Source organism: Myotis lucifugus, unplaced genomic scaffold (genome assembly GCF_000147115.1).
Source record: "Myotis lucifugus unplaced genomic scaffold, Myoluc2.0 scaffold_60, whole genome shotgun sequence".
Classification (NCBI taxonomy): Eukaryota; Metazoa; Chordata; class Mammalia; order Chiroptera; family Vespertilionidae; genus Myotis; species Myotis lucifugus.
The window spans coordinates 4,370,725-4,396,107 of NW_005871108.1; the positions used below are offsets into that span (position 1 = coordinate 4,370,725).

Here is a 25,383-nt window from a genome sequence, read left to right on the forward strand (position 1 = left end):
TTTTTAGGTGTCACAGTCCTTGAAATTGAAGTGTGCTCCCCTTCCTAAATGAGTTCATGATCATTCTGTTACTCAGACTAAGCACTGCTTATGACTGTCTGCTTTGGAGGCATATGCCTTATTTGTGGACCCAGTGACAACACTGGTACTGTGACAGATGAGATCCACATGACATCCTCAGGATTGACCCAGGAAATAAAATCCCAGTTTATATTCTGTGTTTACGTTATGAAATTGACAGCCTTATTTTTGTGACACCATATATATTTAAATCTAATTTCCTCACCTTTTCAGACTTTTAAATGCTAGGACAGACATTATTGTCTTAAAAGATTTTCTTAGCACATGCAAACTATAAAGGCTGGATAATGAATAGTTTTGGTTAAGGAGTCTTTTTTTTTTTTTTTAAATGTTTTATTGATTTTTTACAGAGAGGAAGGGAGAGAGAGAGTTAGAAACATCGATGAGAGAGAAACATCGATCAGCTGCCTCTTGCACATACTGGGGATGTGCCCGCAACCCAGGTACATGCCCTTGACCGGAATCGAACCTGGAAACATTCAGTCCGCAGGCCGACGCTCTATCCACCGAGCCAAACCGGTTTTGGCTAAGGAGTCTTTTGGTTCAAAAAATGTAGTCTAACAGGCCTTTTTATATAGCTGGGTTTACCCTTCAAGTATAAAGATATTTATTTATTTTGAGAGTTGCCATGAAAGAATACATAGAACAAGAAGAAGCTTCTCCTTTTTACTGTTTTATTCATCAAGTCAGGAAGTGTTCTGATGTGCATTCAGATTTGATGTTCAGTAATTTCAGTATTGTTTATCATGTGATTTTTCAACAAAGTAAGAAATCAGTTCTACAGCCACAGTTCTTCCTCTCATTGAACAGATGAGCCTTCAATTTGCAAGTACATCCATCCACCTTTGAAATTTTGTTTTTCACAGCCTCTTCTAAAAAATGCTTATATCAGCAGTATATACTTAGAACATAATAGAAAATACGTTTTCTATTAACTTTATCTTGCCTCATGTTTGCTTTTTTTTTGATACTTGCATTTATCCTTTAATTTTCTTTCTTGATTAAAGTATTACATATGTGTCCTTACCTCCACCCCCCTATGCCCTCACCCCCCTGGTGTCTGTGTCCATTGGTTATGCTTATATGCATGCATACAAGTCCTTTGGTTGCTCTCTCCCCCTCATGTTTGCTTTTGAAGAGAAAATCTCTCGTCCTAAAATCTGAACTTACATGGCAGATAAAAGATGAATATATGCTTAGGATATTACTTTTAGATGAAAAATATTACTCTGCAAAATTCTTTGGAATCAAGAAATTTATAGATTCTGCAAATATATTTTAATTTTTAAAATTTAATGTGACTGCCAAGAACATGAACTTACTTTGTTGCCTTTAGCCAGCTGTAGTAAGTGGGTGCTTCTTTTTGCCTCAGAATCAATCTTAAAGTTGATTACATGTTTCCACACTCAAGATGCCATGATCAGCGAAACCAGTGTTAATATTCCTTTTGTCACAAGATGCAGAGTCCCATTTTTCTGTATATCATACACACCTGGAGTTCTGTTTCCATTTTAGTCTCAGCTAATAGAAAGTACTGATATGGCCCTAGCTGGTTTGGCTCAGGGGATAGAGCATCGACCTGTGGAATGAAGGGTCCCAGGTTCGATTCCAGTCAAGGGCACATGCCCGGATTGCGGGCTCGATCCCCAGTAGGGGGCATACAAGAGGTAGCCAATCAAAGATTCTCTCTTATTGTTGATGTTTTTATCTCTCTTCCTCTCCCTTCCCCTCTGAAATCAATAAAAATACATTTTTTTAAAAAAAGAAGAAAGTACTGATATGTCAGGAGTGGGTTCATGATACTGAAAAATATGCCCCTTCTAACCCCCCATATCATCACTGCTACATGAAATCATGGAAGCAGTGCTAGAGATACTGTTAAAAGTTAACAAATATTTACTTGCCCTAGCTGGTTTGACTCAGTGGATAGAGCGACGGCCTGGGGACTAAAGGGTCCTGGGTTCAATTCCTGTCAAGGGCACATGCCGGGGTTACGGGCTCGATCCCCAGTAGGGGTGTGCAGGAGGCATCCAATCATTGATTCTCTTTCATCATTGATGTTTATATCGCTCCCCTCGCCCTTCCTCTCTGAAATCAATAAAAATATATTTTAAAAAAACAACAACAAATATTAACTTGACAAGGCTATATAATTTGGCCTAAGACTCATCTTGCAATACTTTGCTTAGAGAAAGATCCAAAGGCTCTAAATAAATGTTATTTTAAAAATAAATACAGCCTGGCTTGTGTTGCTTAGTGGTTGAGTGTCAACCTATGAACCAGGAACTCATGGTTCACCCAGTCAGGGTTGCCGGCTTGATCCCCCCAGTAGGGGGCATGCAGGAGGCATCTGGTCAGTGATTCTCTCATCATTGATGTTTCTAGCTCTCCCTCTCCCTTCCTTTCTGAAATCAGTAATATATACTTGTTAATCCTTGCCTGAGAGTATTTTCCCATTGATTTTTAGAGAGCATGGAAGGGAGGGGGAGAGACAGAGAAGAGAGAGAAACATTGATGTGAGAGAGACACATTGATTGGTTACTTCACACACAAACCCTGACCGGGGATGGGGATCAAGCCTGCAACTGAGGTACGTGCCCTTGACCGACTCAAACCTAGGTCCCTTCAGTCCCAAGGCCGATGCTCTAACCATTTTGCCAAACCAGCTAGGGCAATAAAAATATAGTTTAAAAAAATAAGGAAACAAATAAAAATAGGTACAACTTTTTTAACTACAGGAGATAAAATTTGACTTCTTAGCATGGAATTAAATTCAAAATTTCATTTGAAAATTGCTAATTTTTAGAAAATGTTTTTCATAAAGTTGGAATGGAATGTATACTCTGTAATACTTCAGTTATTTATTTTGAGACATCTTGGCCAAATTTAAAAATTCAGATACAAGAAGTGACCTATCTTTTGAAGAATTAATTGGTAATGGAGCACAGAAGTGTGAATAGTTCAGAACAGTATTAATATTAAAATTTCAAAACTATCTGGTTAATAAAGGAGGAAATAACTCCACATGTCTTCTCGACCTTAATGAGAGCTCAGGGAAGCAGGGAATATTTCTAGAACGGGAACAAGAAAACAAGGAGAATCCTAAAGCAAGGGGCAGGGGGAGGAAGACAAGCAGCAACTTCAGACGCAGTAATTAAAGAACTGAGCCCTGCTGCCCAGCCCTTGTGCAGGAAGTTACTATAGATATTTAGGATTTGGGAGCTGGGTATATTAAGGAATAGGACATATTTTGAAACAATGTCTTTCCTAGTTGAATAATGCCAAACATGTAACAAACAAGTTATATTATCCCCATTATGTTTTAAGAAATGAGATGGTATAGTATGGGGGGAGGGGGGGAAATGCCCAAATGAAGGCCTGAGTTTCCATCCTGTCACTGCCACTTAATTCTGAGATCTTGGGCAAATAACTGAGTTTTTTTCAAAATAAACTAAAATCACTTACCCAATGAGACTTTAAGGATAAATGAAGTCATCTCTGAAAAGTTAAATGGTTAATTAATAGTGCTGTTGTTAGTTGGATTGAGCAGAAAGATTCTTTGAGCAGGACATTGTGAATTAAGTATGTTTAGCTTCTAGGATGTAATCATATTTTTATAACTTTAGTATATATAAATTTATTAGTGAAATAATAAACCTTTTAAAGTTGTGATTTAAAAACTACAAAATCAACAGTATAATGAGAAATGGGCAAATTCAGCTCATTTTATTATTTTAGTTTAGCGAAGAAGACTATGCCAGCTCTAATGCTTTGCTTTGTTTGTTTGTTTAATTTAAGAAAAGAGAACAGACGGCAATGGTAGAGTATATTTTGTCAACCACAACACTCGTATTACACAATGGGAAGACCCCAGAAGTCAAGGGTAAGAACTTTCGTTTACTGGTTTATAAGTAACTCTTAAAGATTGTACCCTGTTTCTGATTCAGTTAGGAAAAGGATCAGTTACATATTCTTTCCACAGAGGCCTTAAACATTACTCATTCACATATCTTATAAAGAGAAAAAAATTAAACTATTTAATATAATGGATGTGGATTTCTTGAGAGTATAGGGGGGAAAAAATCACTGGCTTGTGCCAATACATTTAAGTATTCAAAAAAACCTGTTTATTATTAGTAAGACCAGATAAGTAACTCTAAAGCAGGGTTTTGCAACCTGGGATCCACTAGATAAAATTCAGGGAGCTTGTGACTTAGGGAGAAAAAAATTAAACATTCAGTTTCATTAACCTTTATCTGAATTTCCATTGTGATTGTAAGGTACAACCAGAGTAGAATTAGCAATGCCTAGGACAGGGGTGGGCAAACTTTTTGACTCGAGGGCCACAATGGGTTCTTAAACTGGACCGGAGGGCCGGAACAAAAGCATGGATGGAGTGTTTGTGTGAACTAATATAAATTCAAAGTAAACATCATTACATAAAAGGGTATGGTCTTTTTTTTTTTTTTTAGTTTTATTCATTTCAAACGGGCCGGATCCGGCCCGCGGGCCGTAGTTTGCCCACGGCTGGCCTAGGACTTTGCCCCCAGTAGAGATCATCATTCTGCAGTTGTTGCAGATATATCAAAATATTGTTTACATACATCATTACAATAATTAGCTAGTTAATTCTATATAATAAAGAGCTAATATGCTAATTAGACCTGACGGCTGAATGACCTTCCAGGCGACCAGTGTGCAGGGAGCGGGCCGCGAGGGCCAAGGCAGCCAGGGCTGTGAAGACCTACTCTTGCATGAATTTCATGCATCAGGCCTCTAGTATATTAATAAGAGTTACATTACTATTATAAGTTTGTCTTTTTGCTGTTTAATGACTATGTATATAGAATTGCTTTTCTTTGTAACATTATGTAATGGTGTGTGTATTAATTGGCTAAGGCTGCCTATACAAAGTACTTGTGGCTTAAACAACAGAAATTTGTTTCATAGTTGAGGAGCTACAAGATCAAGGTGTTGCGAAGGCTACCCTTCTAAAGGTGGTAGGGAAGGGCCTGCTCCAGGCCTCTCTCTTAGTTTCTGGTGGTTCCTTGGCTTGTGGCAGCATAACTACAGTTTTGAAATGGCACTCGCTCTGTTCAGATTTTCCCTTTTTATAAGGCTACTAGTCATAATCGATTAGTGGCCCACCATTTTCATTTGAATTAAGTACATCTGCAGTGATTTACAAATGAGGTCGCATTCTGAGGTATTGAGGGTTAGGACTTTAACATAAGAATTTGCAGAGGGTACATAATTCAGCCTTTAGCAATATTTAATACTATGCATTTAGCAGACTGCCAGAAGGATTCCATTCTGCAAGAAATTTGGCAAGGTATACCGTCAGAGAGCACAGTCTCCACATGATTGCCCTCACTTCAGACATTAGCCATAAGCTGGGACCAACTGGCTACAAATTTGGAAGTCCCCACTATCACTTTTCAGGTTTGATTACTCAGAGAGACTTGAACTCACTGTAGCCTCTTGTAGTCAGTCACGTTTATTACAGGAAAAGGATACAAATTAGACCTAACAGAAGGAAGAGATGAAAAGAGAAGAATCTGAGAGGGTTCCAAACACCCAGAATTAATGTGAAACAGTATGTGTGGAGTGTTGTTAAGCATGGAATCTCATCTGAGTCTCTGGTGTCCAGAATTTTTATTAAGGCTCCATCGTGTACTGCCTATGTGGCTAACCTTTACTCACCAGGCCTTTCCCAGAGTTTGGGCTAAAACCTTTAGTTTTCAGTTATGCCAGAGATCAGAACTTACGTGGAATATTCCAAAGTCTCCACCAGAAAATACATTGTTAACTGTCTGAGTGTTCAAAGCCTCCAAGCAAAGATACTCCTGACAGGCAGGACATTCCAGAGGCCTGCAAACAAGCTCCCAGTAGCCCAGGCAAAGGCTATTTGTTTAGGTCTGATTAATTCTTCACTTAATACATTCATGGCTCAAAGTTTTAAGAACTGCTGTTCTAAAGGCATGCTTTAAATTTCTGGGTACCAACAAATCACAACTTTTTTTTTAAATGGAGTTGTGGTATTCAACTAAAATATTTTTAATTTCCCAAAAAGGAAGAATTTAAAAAGTAGCACTTCTGACTCCTCTTTAAAATTCTGTCTATCTCTAAGGATAGAATAGACCATGTCACCTTACTGTAATTTGCTACCATTTTTTTGTTCCCCCTTTTCCTTTAACGTTTCAGAACTAAAGTTAGAATCCTATTTTAATACGGATAACCCAGTTCTATTCCATTTGTTTTGTTTTTGAGACAACAACTTGTTACTAAGTCTGTCTTGCAAATACAATTACAACAAATGAGAAGTGTTACCTTTTTTAAAATTTTGGTAGTCTGTTTTATCTGACATTGCACTCAGTTCTGTGAATACAGCTAAATGTTCTGAACCTCTTGACATAGTTTAAAAAATACTGTTCTGTGCAATGTTCTCAGCCTTTTGTTCTTCCAAAGTATACTTAAGGAAAATGACGTACCTGTCTCCAACAGTGGCTTTGTAAAACAGTGGGCTTAAATGCCTTCAACTCCTGTCCATGGGGTGACAAATGTTGTAGCCACGTCATCCTCACATCCGGTTTAGATCGTTGGTAGTGGTGAACAGTGATATCACCTTAAGGAGAGAACTGATTTGATAAGATCTCTATTTTAGTGCTCTGTCAGCAATATGAAATAAATGAGTGGAGGACCAGAGTGAGACTAGAGGCAGGAAAAACCAGTTAGGTGGCTGTTGTGAAAGTTTAAGAGAGATGAATAAAGCCAGAGTAAGGATGGTGCAGGGGATTGAAAATAGTGACAAACATGAAGACATCTAAGGCAGAATAGGCAGAACTTGGTTACCATGGGGTGTTTAGATGGGTTGTTAGGTAGATGGGAAATACAAGTCAAGTAGGTAAGAGAAGACTGAGTGGTGGTTGATGGATCTGTTGACATGTTCACATGCTTTATAGGATAAAGAGGATATAGGTAAACAGGTCTAGTAAACAACTGGGTATACTGGACTAAATGGTTTTCTAGAAGATTCCTACTGCATTTATGTGTGTTTTTAGTTTCTGTATTTGGCAAACAAGCAACTCTTTAACATTTTTTGTTTGTTTATATTTTTTCCTATGTTCTTCAGTCAATTAAATGAAAAGCCCTTACCTGAAGGCTGGGAAATGAGATTCACAGTGGATGGAATTCCATATTTTGTGGACCACAATAGAAGAACAACCACCTATATAGATCCCCGCACTGGAAAATCTGCCCTGTAAGTTTTCTAAACATTGTAGATTAAAAGAAAAACTGATCCCAAGATTTTGATGTAAAAGATCTGAATTAGCAAAAAGTGCAGTTCTTACCATTTCTTGAGTTGGTCTGCCCATAGGTTTGTGTTCACTAAGTATTTTGTATTTCTATTACCCTCTTGAATATTTTCTGCTATAGACTTTTCATATTGTTGCCATCTTTGCACATAGCAATAAATGAGACTATTCAGAAATGATCAGTATAGTACTGCTCACCAATTAATCCCTGATTTCTGATGCTTATTTTCTTTATTTCTATTATTTTTAACTTAAAAGTTCCCTTAGCTTTGTTTTTCTTTTTCATTTTTGAAAAGTAACTGTTTTGTTCATTTGCTTAATATGTTTTATTTAGGTTTTTTTTTTAATTATTATGGTAATACATACATAACAAAGTTTACCATTTTAAGTGTACAGTTTAATAGCATTAAGGACATTCACATTAAACAATAACTCTCCAATCCTCCTCCCTCAGCTACTGTTCTACTTTCTGTCTTTATGAATTTGACTGCTCATAGAAATGGAGTCAGACAATATTTGTTTTCTGGTACTTATTTCACTTAGCATCATGTCTCCAAGATTTATTTATGTTGTAGCTTGTATCAGAATTTCTTTTCTTTTTAAGCTGAATAATATTTCTGTCTATGTATGTACCACTTTTTGTTTATACACCTATTCATGGACATTTGGGTTGTTTCCACCTTTTGCCTGTTGTGAATAATGCTATTATGAACATGAAGGTATAGATATCTGTTCGAATCCTTACTTGTGTATATACAGATAAGTGAAGTTGCAGGATCAAATGCTAATTTTGTGGGGTTTTTGAGTCACTGCCATACTATTTTCCATGGCAGGTACACCATTTTACATCTCACCAGCAGTGCACATGGGTTCCAGTTTTTCCAATCTACACCAACAGTTGTTTTCTGTGTTTTTTGTTTGTTTGTTTTTTAAAATGCCATCCTATGGGTATGAAGTAGTGCCTCATTGTGGTTTTTATTTTTATTTCTCTAATGAATCATGATGTTGAGCATCTTTTCATGTGCTTATTGGCATTTGTATATCTTTGAAGAAAGGTCTGTTCAAGTCCTTTGCCTTTTTTTTTTCTTTGCCCATTTTTTAATAGAGTTGTTTTTTGAGTTTTAGAAATTTTCTATATATTCTAGATACTAAACCTTGTCAGATATGTCATTTGCAAATATCTTCTTTCATTTTATGTGTTGCCTAAGAGTTGTGTAGCTTCAGTACCTATATTTAGGTCCTGGATCCATTTTTAGTTAATTTTTGCAATGGAGGTAAGGGTCCAATTTCATTTTTTTGCATATGGATATCCAGTTATCCTAGCACCATTTGTTGAAAAGACTGTCCTTTCCCCATTGAATGGTTTTGGCACCCTTCTCGAAATCATTTGACCATATATGCAAGGGTTTATTTCTAGACGTTCTATCCTGTTGTCTGTATATCTGTCTTTAGTTTGTACCACACTATTTTGATTACTATTGCTTTGTATTAAATTTTGAAATTAGGATTTTGAAATTAGGAAATGTGAGTCCTCCAACTTCGTTTTTCTTTTCCTTTTTTTTTTAAATCCTCACCCAAGGATATTTTTCCATTGATTTTTAGAGAGAGGGAAAGATAGAGAGAAATATCAATGTGAGAGAAACACATCAATTAGTTGCCTCCTACACGAGCCCTGACCAGGGCCTGGGCGGTTGAGGAGCCTGCAACCAAGGTATGTGCCCTTGACCTGAATTGAACCCTGACCCTTCAATCTGCAGGCTGACGCTCTATCCACTGAGCCAAACCTGCTAGGGCTGTTTTTCTTTTTTAATATTGTTTTGGCGTTTTAAGGTCCCTTGAGATTCCATATGAACTTTAGGGCAGATTTTTCTCTTTCTGAGAAAAAGTCATTGGGATTTTGATAGAAATTGCACTGAATTTGAAGTTTGCTTTGGTTAGTATTGACATCTTAACAATGTTAAGTATTGTAATCCATGAACATAGGCTATGTTTACATTTATTTGCCTTTAATTTCTTTCAACAGTGTTTTATAGTTTTCAGTGTGGAAGCCTTTTATTCTCTTTGTTAAGTTAATTCCTAAATGTTTTGTTGGTTTTTTGTTTATTTGCTTGTTTTTATTGATTTCACAGAGAGTAAGGGAGAGGGAGAGAGAGATAGAAAATAGAAACATCAGTGATGAGAGAGAATCATTGATCAGCTGCTTCCTTCATGCTCCCTACTGCGGGATCGAGCCTGCAACCCAGGCATGTGCCCTGACCAGGAATCAAACGGTGACCTCCTGGTTCATGGGTCAACGCACAACCACTGAACAACACTGGCCAGACTGTTTTGTCATTTTTGGTGCTACTGTAAATGGAATTGTTTTCTTAGTTTATTTATAGAAGTGCAACTGATTTTTGTGTATTGTTTTATATCCTACTTTGCTGAATTTCCTTATTATTTCTAATGGATTTTTTTAATCTGGAATTTTTAGGGTTTTCTGCATATAAAATCATATCTTTAAACAGATAATTTTTACTTTCCAATTTGGATGCCTTTTATTTCTTTGTCTTGCCTAATTATTCTGGCTAGAACTTCTAATACTATGTTGAATGGAAATGGTGAAAGTAGGCATCCTTGCCTTGTTCCCTATCTTAGTGGGAAAGTTTTCATTCTTTCACCATTGAGTATGATATGAGCGTGGGATTTTGATGTATGTTATTTTTTGTTGAGGCAGTTTCCTTCTAGTCCTAGTTTGTTGTGGGTTATTTTTTAAATCATGAAAGGATGTTGAATTTTATCAAATACTTTTATTTGCATTGAGATGATTTTTCCCCTTTGTTATTAATGTGAGGTGGATTACATTGATTTTTTTATACATATATTGAACCAACTTTGCATTTTAAGATAAATCCCACTTTGTCAAAAGTATTAAAATTTTACTCCTTTTAATCTATTGAATTTAGTGGGCTAGTATTTTGTTGAGAATTCTTGTATTAGTGTTCATAAGAGATATTGGTCTGTAGTTTCCTTTTCTTGTAGTTTTTTTGTCTGGCTTGACATCAGGACTATCCTGACCGCTCATTACTTTTTAATTTTATACTTTTTGTGTATTAAAAACTTTCATGTTTAAAGCAACACTAGGAAATCAAGCCAATTAGGTATTAATGAAATCAGAAATGATTTATGTATGGAAATAAATTATAAATAGGTAATTTTAGATCATTCATTTCAATTATAATTACATTTGGGTACATATAACAGAAAACCTCAAAACAATAGTGGCTTATATAATACAGAAGTATATTTCTTTCCATCATTTAAAAATGTTCCGGTGGGACTTACACAGCACACTACTGAATAATCCATGGCTCAGAGAAGTAATCACAAAGAATTAGGAAATACTTTTGTACTTACTGATAATAAAAATACAACATATCTCAGCTTGTGGGATTTAACAAAAGTAGTCTTCAGAGACAAATTTATTGCTTAAAAAAGTAGATTAGAAAATAAAGGTATAAAATCAATCATCCTGCTTCAAATATTTAAGAAGATGGAAAAAGAAAAGTTAATTAAACCCCAAATAAGCACAAGAAAGGTAATTAGCATAAAAGCAGAAATTAATGAAATGAAAATATGAAACAATAGAGAAAGCAAAGCTAGAAGTTGGATCCTTTGAGAAAGATGAATAATATTGATAAACCCTAGTAAACCTGAGAGAGAAAAGGAGAAAACAAATTACTAATATATTAGAAAGTGAAGGGACATCGCTATATACCATAGACATGAAAAGATAATCTATACTAATAAAAGGGTAATATGCTAATTAGACCGGATGTCCTTCCTGACAAAGCTGGGGCCTGGGTGAAGCCAGCCGGGGTCCCAGGTGCCTACAGGCGGGGTCCCAGGTGCCTACAGGTGGCCCCGGCGAAGCCAGCCGCAGTCCTGGTGCCTGCAGGCAGAGGGAGGAGGGAAACCCAGGTCCCGGGTGCCAGAGGGAAGCTGGTGCCGGCAGTGGGGGAAGGAAGGCCTACTCTTGCACAAATTTTCATGCATTGGGCCTCTAGTAAGATAATATTTTGAAAAACTTTATGCCATTAAATTTGACATTTAGATCCAATGGGCAAATTCCTTCAAAGACACAAGTCACCAAAATGGACATAAGAAGAAATAAATCTGAATAGCCGTATATGTGGTAAAGAAATTGAATTCATAATTAAATAATTTCCCAAACAGGAAATTCTTGACCAGATAGCTTCACTGGTAAATTTTATCAAAATTCTATATAGGTAACAAATAATATCCTGTTCAAATTCTGTCATAAAATATAAGAGATGGGAACCTTCCTAACTAATTTTATGTGGTTTCTATAACCCTCATACCAAAATCAGACAAAAACATTATAAAAAAATTTTTGAGTAATCTTTATATGAACAGAAGGTAACAATCTTTAACAAAATAAAGGCAAATTAAATTTAGCAAGATAGAAAAGGAATATTACACTATCATCATGTGGAATATATTCCAGGAATGCAAGATTGATTTTACATATAAAAATCAATTGGTGTAATTTACCACATTAATAGATTAATAGAGAAAAATCATGATAATTTGACAAAAGCACTTGGCAAAATACAGTGCCAATTTATGATAAACTCTCAGCTGCCTTGGAAACTTTCTTACTTGAAAAATAATATTTACAAGAGACCTACAATCAACATCACACTTAAGATCAAATAAGACAAGGATATGTTCTGTCACTACTTCCATTCAACATTGTATTGGTAGTGCTATGAGATAAGAGAAAGGAAGAAAAAAAATAGATTGGAAAGGAAAAAGTAAAACTGTCCTTTTTTCACTCAGATAATTATGTATATAGAAACTCATAAGGAATCTAGAAAAAAAAATTCTAGATCTAGTAAGTAAATGTAACAGTATCGTCTGATACAAAGTCAATATACAGAATTAATTGTATTTCTATATTGAACATTTAGAGAATGAAATTAAAAGTATTCCAGGAGAAAAGTGACTTTCAGGGTGAGCTTTATAGCCCCATGGTGTGTCATCAGTGATCTAGGCTTCTTTCTTTCTGTTCTACCATCCCAGACCGTGATCTATATCCTCACAGTTACCTCATAGTTTGTGATAGCTGTTGAAACTTCAGCTGTTATAATTATACTGCAGGCTGAAATAAGAACAACAAATTGAAAAAAGAAAAAAATATTTTTTCAGGTCTCTCAGCTCTCTTTAAAAGAGCCTTCCTCGAAGTCCTATGCAACACTTCAACTTACAACTCATTAGTCACCTTTAAGTCTCACAGCCACACTGGGAAATGTAGTCTTTATCCTAGGTAGCAGTCTGCCCAGGTAAAAATCAACAGTCTGATTTAAGGACAAAGGAGAGAATGGATATGGGGGATAGACAGCATTCTCAGATAGAACCTACTTTACCTAGTCCTGTTAGATTTGGCTGTATATAAGAGAAAAATCCCACAACATTGGCTTTCAAAAAAAGAAAATTTATTTCTGTCTTTTACTTAAAAATTATCCTGGGAAATAAAAATTTTAAAAGGTGGTAGTAGGATTTTGCTATACTAGGGTGTTTTTGTATTTGACTGCTCAGTACTGAGGGAGTGTGTTATTTTGCTTTCCTTCAATATTTTATCTTACAAGCAGCTATATATGTCATATTTCCATTCTTCCTCAGAGACAATGGACCCCAAATAGCCTATGTACGGGACTTTAAGGCAAAGTTTCAGTATTTCCGGTTCTGGTGTCAGGTTAGTATTGGGTCTATATTTCTATACTCCCTTTCTTTTGTTTTTGTTACTTATGTTATAGTCAGTGATTATGAAAATAATTAACTCATAGAAAAGCAGGTAAAATGGGAAACATCAGAATCTCTCCTATTTTTATTTTTTAGTCCTCACTGGAGGATATTTTTTCCATTCTTTTTTTTAGAGAGACTGAAAGGGAGGGAAAGAGACAAAGAGACAAAGTGAGAGAAATATCGATGTGAGAGACACATCAATTGGTTGCCTCCTGCACATGCCCCGACCAGGGCTGGGATTCAAACCTACAACTGAGATATGTGCCCTTGACCAGAATTGAACCCAGGACCCTTTAGTCTGTGGGCCGAACTGGCTAGGGCTCTTTCTCCTATTTTTAAGGCAAAAATTAGATAATTTGTGTCTTTTTTTGTCCACAATAATAAATTTGAAACCATTTAAATAAGAAAACAGTGCTACTCTCTTTCCAGTAACCATTATGTTCAGATTGCAGAAATCCTCAAATGAGTTAAAACATCTTCTGATATATAAATTATAACTGGTCCCTTTCATAGCTAGCATTTGCTAGATACATACATATATGTATTACTTTGATAGATACATATGTATGGTTATATTCAGAGCATTTTTCTCAGATGTGATCCGATATTTCTGATATATAAATATTTACTGAATTATTTCATTATGGGTTCTAAATAAAATTAATGTACTGTTTAAAATAACTGATGAATATTTTTAAACTTCAAACAATTAACTGGACAAGCAAGAGTAATCTGAATTAGTGTTTTGAAAATAAAATTAAAGATTTGACTCAGTAAGTAAGCTGTGTGCATATGAAATCTTGTTTTTCCTCTGTGTTTTATATATATTAAATGATATATAATTAGCATGAAGGCTTACAAATGCATGTTTAAACATTATTGAATATAGTGTCATATTCAGAGTCTACTTGTTTCTGTAAGCAAAAATAAAAGTAAATAAAACTTTACCCTTTTGATTTTGTGATAGGCCATTTTAAGCGGTGAGAGTTGACTTGTCATTTTTATATTTCAGCAACTGGCCATGCCACAGCACATAAAGATTACAGTAACAAGAAAAACATTGTTTGAGGATTCCTTTCAACAGGTACTGTTTGATTCACACTCAGTGGTTTTCCCCTGGCTGCCAGCCCAAACCATCTTTTGGTGTTGGCAATTTAAACCGTTTGGAACTTTTTGAGTTGGAGCCTTGAATTTTTAAGTATAATCACATTGCCAGTTACCTTAGTACTTAAAATTTAGGAACATTCAGATAGTTTTATATGTGTGTTTTGAATGTGTGTTTTGTATATGTGTATGTTTTGTACTTTTGAAATAATCAGAGTAACAAAGTAATTAGTGAGTTTCAGGTTTCTATTTTTAAGCTAAGTGGTTGATTTGAAATAGATACTTAAGTAAGAAAATAGGCTTTTGGTAGACAAAAGTCTGGAAATATCTATATGAACATTGGATAGAAAAGAAGTGGGGAAGACTATAGTTTTTATAGTTGTGTAATACTTGCATTTTTACAGTAAGCATGGTACTCCTATAATTAAAATATTTTTATATAGGAAAGTGGTCATTAGTTCCAATATCTAAAAAAAGATGTTTTCAGAAGTTGTCAATAATACACACACACACACACACACACACTAGAGGCCTGGTGCACGAAATTCGTGCATGGGGGGGGTGTGTCTCTCAGCCCAGCCTGCACCCTCTTGCAGTCCAGGACCCCTCAGGGATGTCCACCTGTCGGCTTAGGACAGCAATAGGACATCCCTCTCACAGTCCGGAACCCCTTGCTCTTTACAGCCCACCTGCACGCTGCTCCTTACTGCTTGGCTTACTGCTCCTTAGCGCTGCCACGGAGCCAGCCGTGAGCCCAGCTTCTGGCTGAGCAGCGCTTCCCCTGTGGGAGCACACTGACCACCAGGGAACAGCTCCTGCGTTGAGCATCTGCCTCCTGGTGGTCAGTGCACATCATAGCGACTGGTCGTTCTGGTCGTTCCGCCATAACAGTCACTTAGGCTTTTATTATATATATATATATATATATATATATATATATATATATATATATATATATATATATATTTTAGAGAAGGAGAAAGAGGAAGGGAGAGGGCATAGAAAGATAGAGACCTTGATGAGAGAGACATCATTGATTGGCTGCCTCCAGCATGCCCCCTACTGGTAATGGATCCCGCAACCCGGGCATGTGCCCTGACCTGGAATCAAACCAGAGACTTCTTGGTTCCTGGGTCGATGTTCAACCACAGAGCCACACTAGCTGGGCAACAAATTATTTTAGTTGTCCTAAGAACCGGAGTTAATTTATAATTTACCTTTATTTTGCAACTTTACTAACCAAATGCAACTAAATGTTAAGTGATTTTGTTGTAGGGAAGATTAAATGATCAGTGAAAAAAATGTGTTAATATGAAAACATACAGTTAGTCCTTGTTTTATGATGTGGATGTGAGTCTTTATTATCAAGCCCCTGTGATAATTGTGATAGTTACAGCTTCAAGTGCCACACTGAGTGCAAAGGAAAAAGAGATTGTCTGAGATAGTTGACAGTAGCTGACTTCCTTTCAGAAATAGATACGTTGATTTCCTAATGGAATTTCAGTTATTAACATTGAAAGGGGAAAGCCAGTTGGCATCCTGCTAAGTAGGAACAGATAGCTTTTTAGCAGCAGAGCTGACTAAGACTATTTAGAGAATTATGAGTGATTCCCTTGATCTGATGTGAGTTCCAATGCCATTTACTACTCCAGTCATTACCTTTTCCTAATTTTTATATTAATAGCTACTGTGTGTCACTGAGTATTCAGTCTCTGGTGGGCCACTTTCTTAGAACATAACTTGCCTATAGCAATGCTGAAAAGATGCAAAACATGATTAAATGTCCCTTTATCTTTTAGCTTCTGAAATCAGAGGCTTTTGCAGAATGACAGACCAGATGGTGCTAAAATACTTGTTTAAAATTGTCATCTTATATTTGACATTTATTGAATTAAATATGAAATTTAAAACGAGAAAAATTTGATTGCTTTGGAAGTGCGACAACTTTGATAGCAAAATTAGCATCAGATTTTTTTTGATAACTTGGATAAAGTTGTTTTGAGCAGTAAGTGTTTTTATTAACATAGCATGACTACTTATGAGGGAAATTGAAGGATAAAATTTTTTTCCTTCATATTAGGCTTTTGTTAAAGAATAATATTTAAAGATATTTTTTCCAGAGAACAGTGAATCCCCAGATATTAGACACAGGGAAAAGGAACAACCAGAATTTCCAGGAGAACAGTCTCAGGTTTGGAGGAAAGTCTCAAGAGACATCAGTGATAGCCCTAGGGTTTGGGGAGCAGCCATGAAGATAAGGAATAGTCAGAGAGAGCAATTTTTTTAAAAAATATATTTTTATTGATTTTTTACAGAGAGGAAGGGAGAGAGATAGAGAGTTAGAAACATCTATGAGAGAGAAACATCAATCAGCCGCCTCCTGCACATCTCCTACTGGAGATGTGCCCGCAACCCAGGTACATGCCCTTGACCGGAATCGAACCCGGGACCTTTCAGTCCGCAGGCCAACGCTCTATCCACTGAGCCAAACCGGTTTCGGCAAGAGAGAGCAATTTTTAACCTTTTGTTTTGCATTGCTATATATCTAGCCTATAGTACTTATAGAATATTTGTCATAAACATGTCATAAGCATTGCATTTTTTGTTACATCTGAGATTTTCTTGTTTGAGTGGGATATGAATTCATAAAAGTGATATATCTGTTTTGTGGAAACTGAGAGAAGCCCGGGCATAAGCAAATTACTTACTGAGCCTCTTTGGAATTTAAATGTGAGTGTTCATTCATATCATTTCATAAAAATAGAGGCATTGTATCAACTTCTCTCTCTCTCCAGGCCCTGCCATTTTTCTTCTAAGAATAATAACATTTGTAATGTTCTACAGGCCCCATTTTTGGCAGATAATAAAATTGTTTTACAGAGAAAGAACCCAAATGACCTATTTATTGTAGCTCAATAATGGTACTATCCTTCAAAGATGAAGATGATCTTATTAACTACTGTAGTGGGACACAAAATTTGAGTAGTTTTTCTAGGTATTTATAAGTTTCTACTGAGAATGTGTTTCCAAAGTTAACTTTATCCTCTCTGCAGCCACTGGTTTTCATTTCCAAGTTCGCCAATTAGCTATTATGTGTACCTTTTGGCTGTTAAACCCAAATTTACCAACACAGAACCATAAAAAGCACTTAACCTCTGACCAGGCCCACAGTTAACTGCTCTAAGCAAGTGAGAGAAGCAACTTTATAAGTGAATAGTAGGATCATTTAAAAGAAAATTAATATGTATAAAGTGTCTAAATATATATGAAACATTAATGTATTTTGTGTATGTGTGGTGTTGATTCTGTATCAATGGGGAATTTAACCCTTTGAGTGCCAACCAATATCCTAGGAACTATGCTAAAATTGCAAGGCATTTTTGCTGATTTTACAGCAGTTTAGGAAAAAAATTATGAATCGCAAGTAAATGAAGTTACATATTCAAAAACTTAAGGAAAACTTTACTACATTTGTTTTCATCTTTGACATATATTGTTTGCTGATTGTATTATAAAATACTAGTAGAAAAAAAAATTTGAACAAAACATATAATGTTAAAATAAAGCGCTCCCGGCACTTTTGGCAAAAGACAGGAGGAGCGCTATTGCGCTCCCCGGCACTCTAGGGGTTAAGTTACCTATGATGGAGATTTCAAACCTAGAAGTGGTAGAATGGTGTTTCAACAACTACTTTTAGCAATTCTTTTACTTTATTGTTTTGTAGATAATGAGCTTCAGTCCCCAAGATCTGCGAAGACGTTTGTGGGTGATTTTTCCAGGAGAAGAAGGTTTAGATTATGGAGGTGTAGCAAGGTAGTGATAATATGAATACTCAGAACTTAGTTCCTTTCCTCCAAAGGTATCATTACACTTTGCTTGCAAGTATTATTTTCTCAATCTTATATTTCAGGAAAATGAAATGTAGGAAATTATTGTACCTTTATTATGCTGCAGCTGTAGAATTTCAACAACATTAATTCAGAAGGTAACTCTGAGGTACTGCCAGTTGGTTTCACCCATATCACTCATTTAGTCCTCAGAGTAACACTGTGAGATAGAATTTTACAGGTAATAATGAAGTTGAGACTCACCTAAGGCCCATAATTAAGTTGTGCAGCTTGGATGCAAGCTTTGTATCACAACCAGAAGCCAGTGTTATATCTACTACCTCATGTCTGTTCCTATAGTGATCAGGTCATTTTCCCCATCACAGATTATGGATACAGATAATAGTCACTCAATTTCCAACTCAGGATAATATATCTGTTTTGAGATAGAAGACTGTATGTATAAAATAGGAATTGAAATCTTTAAATCTGCTTTCTTAATAATGGAGCTTCTAGTCAAATCCTAGTAGGTAGACTGAAGCAAGAAATTGCTTTGCTTATTCCCTACAATATTCATATCAGTTTAAAAATTTGCATAGCAGTAGCACTGTGGAAAGGCAAGGACTTTGGCGTCAGGACTGGATTTGAGTCCTTTTTCTGCACTCATTAATATGACCTGGGGCAAATATTTTTATCTGTAAAATGACCTAGAATGCTCACAGATTGGTGGCTACAATTTAGTAGTTTTTTATTTATCACACTTCGAAGTGTTTGAAGTACCCACAGGTAAATAATAAATATGAGTAGAAACATTTAATTTTGTATGGGTTAAAGATAATTTAGGAGGAGGGCAATTTTTTATTCTTAATTAGAACATGAACTAGCATTAAAGTATAAGCAGAGACCATGAAACTAACAGAAAAGAAATCTCAGACACAAGATTATATCACATGTATTGCCCCAGATCTGCTCTGCCTACTGTTCTATCAGACCTACTTACATTACATAATTAGTACCAATAATCTTATTATATTGGTTGGTATTTTCACAGCATTTGCATTTGAGTTTCTCAGAGCATTTTTCTAATGAATGAGTGGCTTGAATTAAGTGTTTCATTGCCTCTGTGAAATTGGATTGTTTTTCATACGTATTTGTCTAGGATTTAGAGAGCAATGGTACTTGATGGGGATCACTATGGGACTTAGAAATCAATGGAATAATATTAGACTCACTTCAGCTGCTCTAACCACATGGGTCAATTGGTGAAGTTTAAACTTGGCTATGTATAGTATTTTATTGATCCTAAGACTAACATTTTCATATTTTAACATCTCTGAAATTGGGATATGTATCACAATTATAATTGGGAAAAAAGTTTTAGTAGTTGTTTTAAAGTTGATGGTGTCTTAAATTCTTTGAAATATAATAATAAGCAGTATATAAATATCATCTCTGTGAAATAGATGTCAGAGTGAACAGAAGCAATAAAATCAACATGGTAGTTTAGGAAATTATCACCAGCTGAAGAGTATAAATTTCTAACTTTGTAGCACTGCCCTTTGATTTGTTGGCATAGTTACTTACACAATTTTTCACTCAAAATTTTCTTTTTATTTCAGGGAATGGTTCTTTCTTTTGTCACATGAAGTGTTGAACCCAATGTATTGCCTGTTTGAATATGCAGGGAAGGATAACTACTGCTTGCAGATAAACCCCGCTTCTTATATCAATCCAGATCACCTGAAATATTTTCGTTTTATTGGCAGGTTTATTGCCATGGTAAGTACAGGAAGAGAACTATGTGTACTTTGCTAATTCAGCAGTACTAAAGCATTGTTCTTTAACTTTCTCATTTGAAATTTTCTCATCACTAAGACATTTCTAAGATTGGGTTTGTTATATTTGCCCTTTTTCTAGAAATGTGTCATAAGAAATCATGTAACAGGGGAGCCCTTTTTAAATGAAGAATTCACCTAGCATTCTGAAATACAGTGGATATCATAAAATGATCTTAAATGGTATTGTTTGTTTCTTTCATAGGCTCTGTTCCATGGGAAATTCATAGATACAGGTTTTTCCTTGCCATTCTACAAGCGTATCTTGAACAAACCAGTTGGACTCAAGGATTTAGAATCTATTGATCCAGAATTTTACAATTCTCTCATCTGGGTTAAGTAAGTTTGTTTCCGTTTATTTTATCAAAATATAATCTATATACTTTCATTATAGTGTTGGTATCTAAACTTTAACCAGTTAACTGCCATGATATTTTGAATTTTAAAAAGGTCTGTAGACACTTATGGCATACAAAATAAACATGTAATTAGTTTATTGAATTTAAGTGGTCTACATTAAATCTGTCATTATTCAATATGATAAATTTTAAAGAAATAATACCCAATATCTTCAGCAAAAATTATGACTTGAGAGCATAATTTTTTATTTTTCTTGTTATTTTTATATTATAATTTAATAGTAATTATTTAAGACCATAGTCCTTTAGTTAAAAACTTTTTATATATTTGGATTAGTATAACAAGTAGTATTAATTTCATTTGTGCAGAGAAAACAATATTGAGGAATGTGGTTTGGAAATGTACTTCTCCGTCGATAAAGAAATTTTAGGTGAAATCAAGAGTCATGATTTGAAACCCAATGGTGGCAATATTCTTGTAACAGAAGAAAATAAAGAGGAATATATCAGGTGAGAGAAAATGTTCCTTTTGACATAGTTTAGCCCTTCTATTGGACTACAGCATGTTGATAATTGCCTAGTAATCCTAATGGACAATATTTTATAAAATAATTTTTTGCTTTTTAACTAATCATTATGAGAACTGATCTTACATTATTAAGAAGATGAATGATCACTTTTTTTACCTTATAAGTGTTGAGAGAGGTACAAGAAAAGTGCTATGGGAAGTCAAAAGAGGGAGACATCATTTCATCTAGTTGTAATCATGGAGTAAGTAGTCGATGATTTTTCAGTTGAGCCTTTCAGTTGTGTAGAAATCAGAGTAAAAGTTATGAGCAGATGCTCTAACCAGTTTGGCTCAGTGGATAGAGCGTCGGCCTGTGGACTGAAAGATCCCAGGTTCGATCCTGGTCAAGGGCATGTACCTTGGTTGGGGGCACATCCTCAGTAGGAGGTGTGCAGGAGGCAGCTGATCGATGTTTCTTTCTCATCGATGTTTCTAACTCTCTATCCCTCTCTCTTCCTCTCTGTAAAAAAATAAAAAATAAAATAAAAAAGTTATGAGCAGAGAGATGGAAGCTGGAAAGCACAAATCACAGACAGTATCAGGGAAGAATATCCATGGTTTGTGAGGTACTGTCAGGCAGCTCAGAGTTGATAACCCATTCTGCCATGTCCTGCGTTTCAGAAGCCAAAGAAAATGAAAAATCTTTGGAAGATGTGGAGGCTAATAAGTTATGATAACCCTTAAGAGAATACTTAGAACAGTTATCCAGGTGGTAGATTGGAAACCAGATTATAAGAAATTAGGAGTAAAATCAGTAGACAGTCTAAATTTCGTCTTCAACAAATCTGGCAACAAAAAAATGAGAGAAGTAGGATAGATTTTTGTGGAGGCAGCAAGGTAGAGTGACTATCCTGCAGGTAATTCAAACTAAACCTTACAAAAAATTAGTGTAGTGGGTACTAATGGGGTTTTTACCACCTTGCTGGTATATTTTCAACTTAACCAGAATTTTGAAGTTTATAAAATGATAGAAAATAATTTTGGCTATAGTACAACTTTTACTTTTTCTCCAAAAGTGGGAATTTTAATGGTAGAGGTAGTGCTAGATAACTCTTTTAAGTACCAATTCCATACTCACTGTGCCATGTAACATGTCATTGATAAGCGTCTCAAATTTATATGCAGATATTTTCATGGGGTATTTGTAAGATCTGATAAAATTTATAAGTAAAATGATGGTTTTTAGTATGTCCTCTGCATTAGTTCAGACTTTTAGTCTCAAGAGTCTTTAGTTCATTCACATATTCTCGACACCAATTCAGGGTTAGATTTCACATATGTGCTTCTTCTTGAGTTCTAGTTTCTGGGTATCTTGCCTGCTTTTCTACTTTTTAAATATTAATATATTCATTCCAGCTTTCTTAATTTTTTAAAATATATTTTTATTGATTTCAGAGAGGAAGGGATAGAGAGATAGAAACATCAATGATGAGAGAGAATCATTGATCGGCTGCCTCCTGCATGCCCCCTATTGAGGGTCGAGTCCGTAACCTGAGCCTGTGCCCTTACTAGGAATCGAACAGTGACCTCCTGATTCATAGGTTGGTGCTCAACCATTGAGCTGAGCCACACTAGTCAGGCCAGCTTTCTTATAATTAGTATTTGCATGGTATATCTTCCTTCCATGTCTTTGTATTTAAAATATGTTTCTTATCAGCAGCATGTTTCTGGGTCTTGCTATTTTTATCTAGTTTGAACATCTTTATTTTTTACTTTTTAATTGCACAGTTCAGTACATTTACATTTCATTTTGTTATTGATGATTGGACTTAAGTCTGCCCTTGCTATTTGTTTCTTATTTTCCCCAGTTTTCTTTATTCCTCCTTTTCTGCCTTCTTTTGAATTAATAGAATAATTTTTACTCTTCTTTTTTTAATCTCTCCTGGTTAACTATACCTCTAATTTTCTTAGTGAGTGCTCTAATGATTATCTGTATATATAAAAGGCTCAGTGTCCATCTGTGCAACTGGTAGCTATGACACGCACTGACCACCAGGGGGCAGACGCTTAATGCAGGAGCTGCCATTATACACACTGGCCATTTAAAAATAAACCGCACCATGAACCTGGCACTGACAAACCAACACTCGGCTTCCCCCAAGTGTGACACAAGCCCTGCCCCCACCCCAGAGCAACACCCCACAAAATCACAGCCAACGCTGCCAAGACCCCATGGTGCAAAATGCGGTCCATAGCCCAGCCCAACCTAAAAACGGTCGCTGTGGGTGCCAGGTAATGATGTCACGCAGCAACACCCAGCTTCCTCTCCGTAGCATCTAGCCTCCTTGGAGTATCTTCTGCCCAGGAACCGACTTGCTTTATAGCCAGGTGCAAACATTTTACAGTTTAACCAAATATCTGTGAAGCATTTTCCCATGCCTCATCTCATTTGATCCTCACAGAAGTCCTGGAGTAGGTAGATAGGAGACTTGGTGGAATCCTGTTTTCTTTTCATTAGTGGGAAAACGGAGATTTAGAAAGTTTAGAAACTTGACCTGAATGAAAAGCAGTAAGAGATGGTGGACCTTGAAAATGACTTCAGGTTTTCTCACGGCACAGAATATAGTCAAACACTGCTGCAGTTAAATATTTTACCCTTTGTTCTCCCTGCGTGATCTACAATAATAATCTGCTTCATGTTGATATTTATTACTGTGTTGCTGACAGTTACCTGAAAGAGAAGTTGGGGTGCTTCACTGGGCTGGAAAAAGTTTAGCTACATCAGAAAGCAGGTCTAATTAAGCAAGTTTATTCTGTATATATAAAAGGCTAAGTTGACTTGTGCATGCACGATAACACATAAAGCTCTCGCTGGCACCAATCGCACGCATGTGTTTTGATCTGTCATTGTCGATCGTGAATTTGGTTGACATTTCTATTATAGAGAAAGGGCGAATAGCGATATTAAAATATTTCTTCTAATTAATTTCCTTTCAGTGTGCATGAATCCGTGCACCGGGACATTAGTAATGATATAAATCCTTAACTTATCACTTATAATTAACATTTTATTAACAATATTATATATGGTAATATAACATAATTAATATCACACTACTACTTATACCAGGTAAGAGGCTCATAATAGTATAATTCCATTTATCTCTCTCCAGCCATTTGTGCTTTTTGTTGTCATATTTTATTTCTTATGTTATAAACCCATAATTATTATTATTCTTATTATTAGTCTTGCTTTAAGCAATCAATAGATTTTTAATGAAATCAAGAAAAATTACTTTTTTATATTTACTAACATTACCATTTCTGGTTCTCTTCATTTCTTCCCACAGATCTATTTTTCCATATAGGATAATTTCCTTTCAGCTTTAAAAACTTTCTTTTCCATTTATCTTAATGTGTACCTGTTGGCAATAAATTCTTGTAGATTTTACTGAAAACATGTTTATGTCACCTTCAGTTTCAAAGGATATTTTCACAAGATTCAGAATTCTAGGTTTATAGGATTTTATTTCCTTTTTTTTTTTTAGCACTTCCAATAATGTCATTTTATTGTTGGCTTCTATTGTTTTTTTATGTAAGCCATTGTTTTTCTGAATGAAATGTGTTTTTTCTGTGACTTTTTAAGATTTTCTCTTTAATTTTGGTTTTTAGCATTTTGACTCTGATCTAAATGTGATTTGACTCTGATCTAAATCGCACATACAAGCTCAGAAAAGCCAAGCAGGATATGTATGCTTGGCTTTTCTGAGCTTGTATGCACATTATTTCAGCAGTTGGAGAATATTTTGAGGCTTTATCTCAGTGGATCATCCTTTTGCTTGCTTACCTCTGTACATACTTCAGAGACCTCAGTTACATATTTATTTAACTTTTGATATGGTTCTCAGATGCTGTATATTATTTTAGAGAGAAAGAGAAAGGGATAGAAACATTGATGAGAGAAAAACATCCGTTGGTTGCCTCCTGCTAGCCCCTTCTGGGGATCGAGCCCACAACCGGGGCATGTGCCCTGACTGGGAATCAAACCTGTGACATCATGGTTCATGGGTTGATGCTCAACCACTGAGCCACACTGGCCAGACCTGTATATATTTTTTATATTCTCTGTCCTTCAGTTTGGATCATTTTAATTGATCTGCCTTTGAATTTACTTCTCTTAAACTTATCCAATGAAATTTTAATTTCAGATATTCTGTAATTTCCATTTGGTTCTTTTAAGAGTTTCTCTGCTGCCCTGGCTGGTGTGGCTGTTGGTTGGAATGTCACCATGTACACCAAAAGGGGCGGGTTTGATTCATGTTCAGGACACATATCCAAGTTGCGGGTTCAATCCCTAGTCTCGGGGTACATGAGGGAGGTAACTGGTTGATGTTTTTCTCTTACACCCATGTTTTTCTCTTTCTCTCCCTCCTTTCTTCCCTCCCTTTTTCTTTCTAAGGTCAGTTTTTTTAAGTGTTTCTCTGCTGAGAATCTCTATCTCTTTACTAATTTTTTTCTATCTTGTTCTATAAATTCTTTAATATA

The 25,383-nt window shown here is 35.7% G+C and overlaps 1 protein-coding gene across 7 annotated transcripts in view; it reads left to right on the forward strand.

The window, feature by feature from the left end:
* The window catches only part of ITCH (itchy E3 ubiquitin protein ligase), a 118,133-nt gene that overhangs the window by 81,509 nt on the left and 11,241 nt on the right, over positions 1–25,383 (forward strand). For all 7 annotated transcript variants that reach the window (XM_006089423.2, XM_006089425.2, XM_006089424.2 and 4 more), the window contains 8 exons: positions 3,880–3,964; positions 7,214–7,342; positions 13,083–13,155; positions 14,218–14,289; positions 18,034–18,122; positions 19,756–19,915; positions 20,177–20,310; positions 20,700–20,840. In XM_006089423.2, the coding sequence (XP_006089485.1) occupies positions 3,880–3,964; positions 7,214–7,342; positions 13,083–13,155; positions 14,218–14,289; positions 18,034–18,122; positions 19,756–19,915; positions 20,177–20,310; positions 20,700–20,840 (883 nt within the window). The remainder of the gene's footprint in view (positions 1–3,879; positions 3,965–7,213; positions 7,343–13,082; positions 13,156–14,217; positions 14,290–18,033; positions 18,123–19,755; positions 19,916–20,176; positions 20,311–20,699; positions 20,841–25,383) is intronic.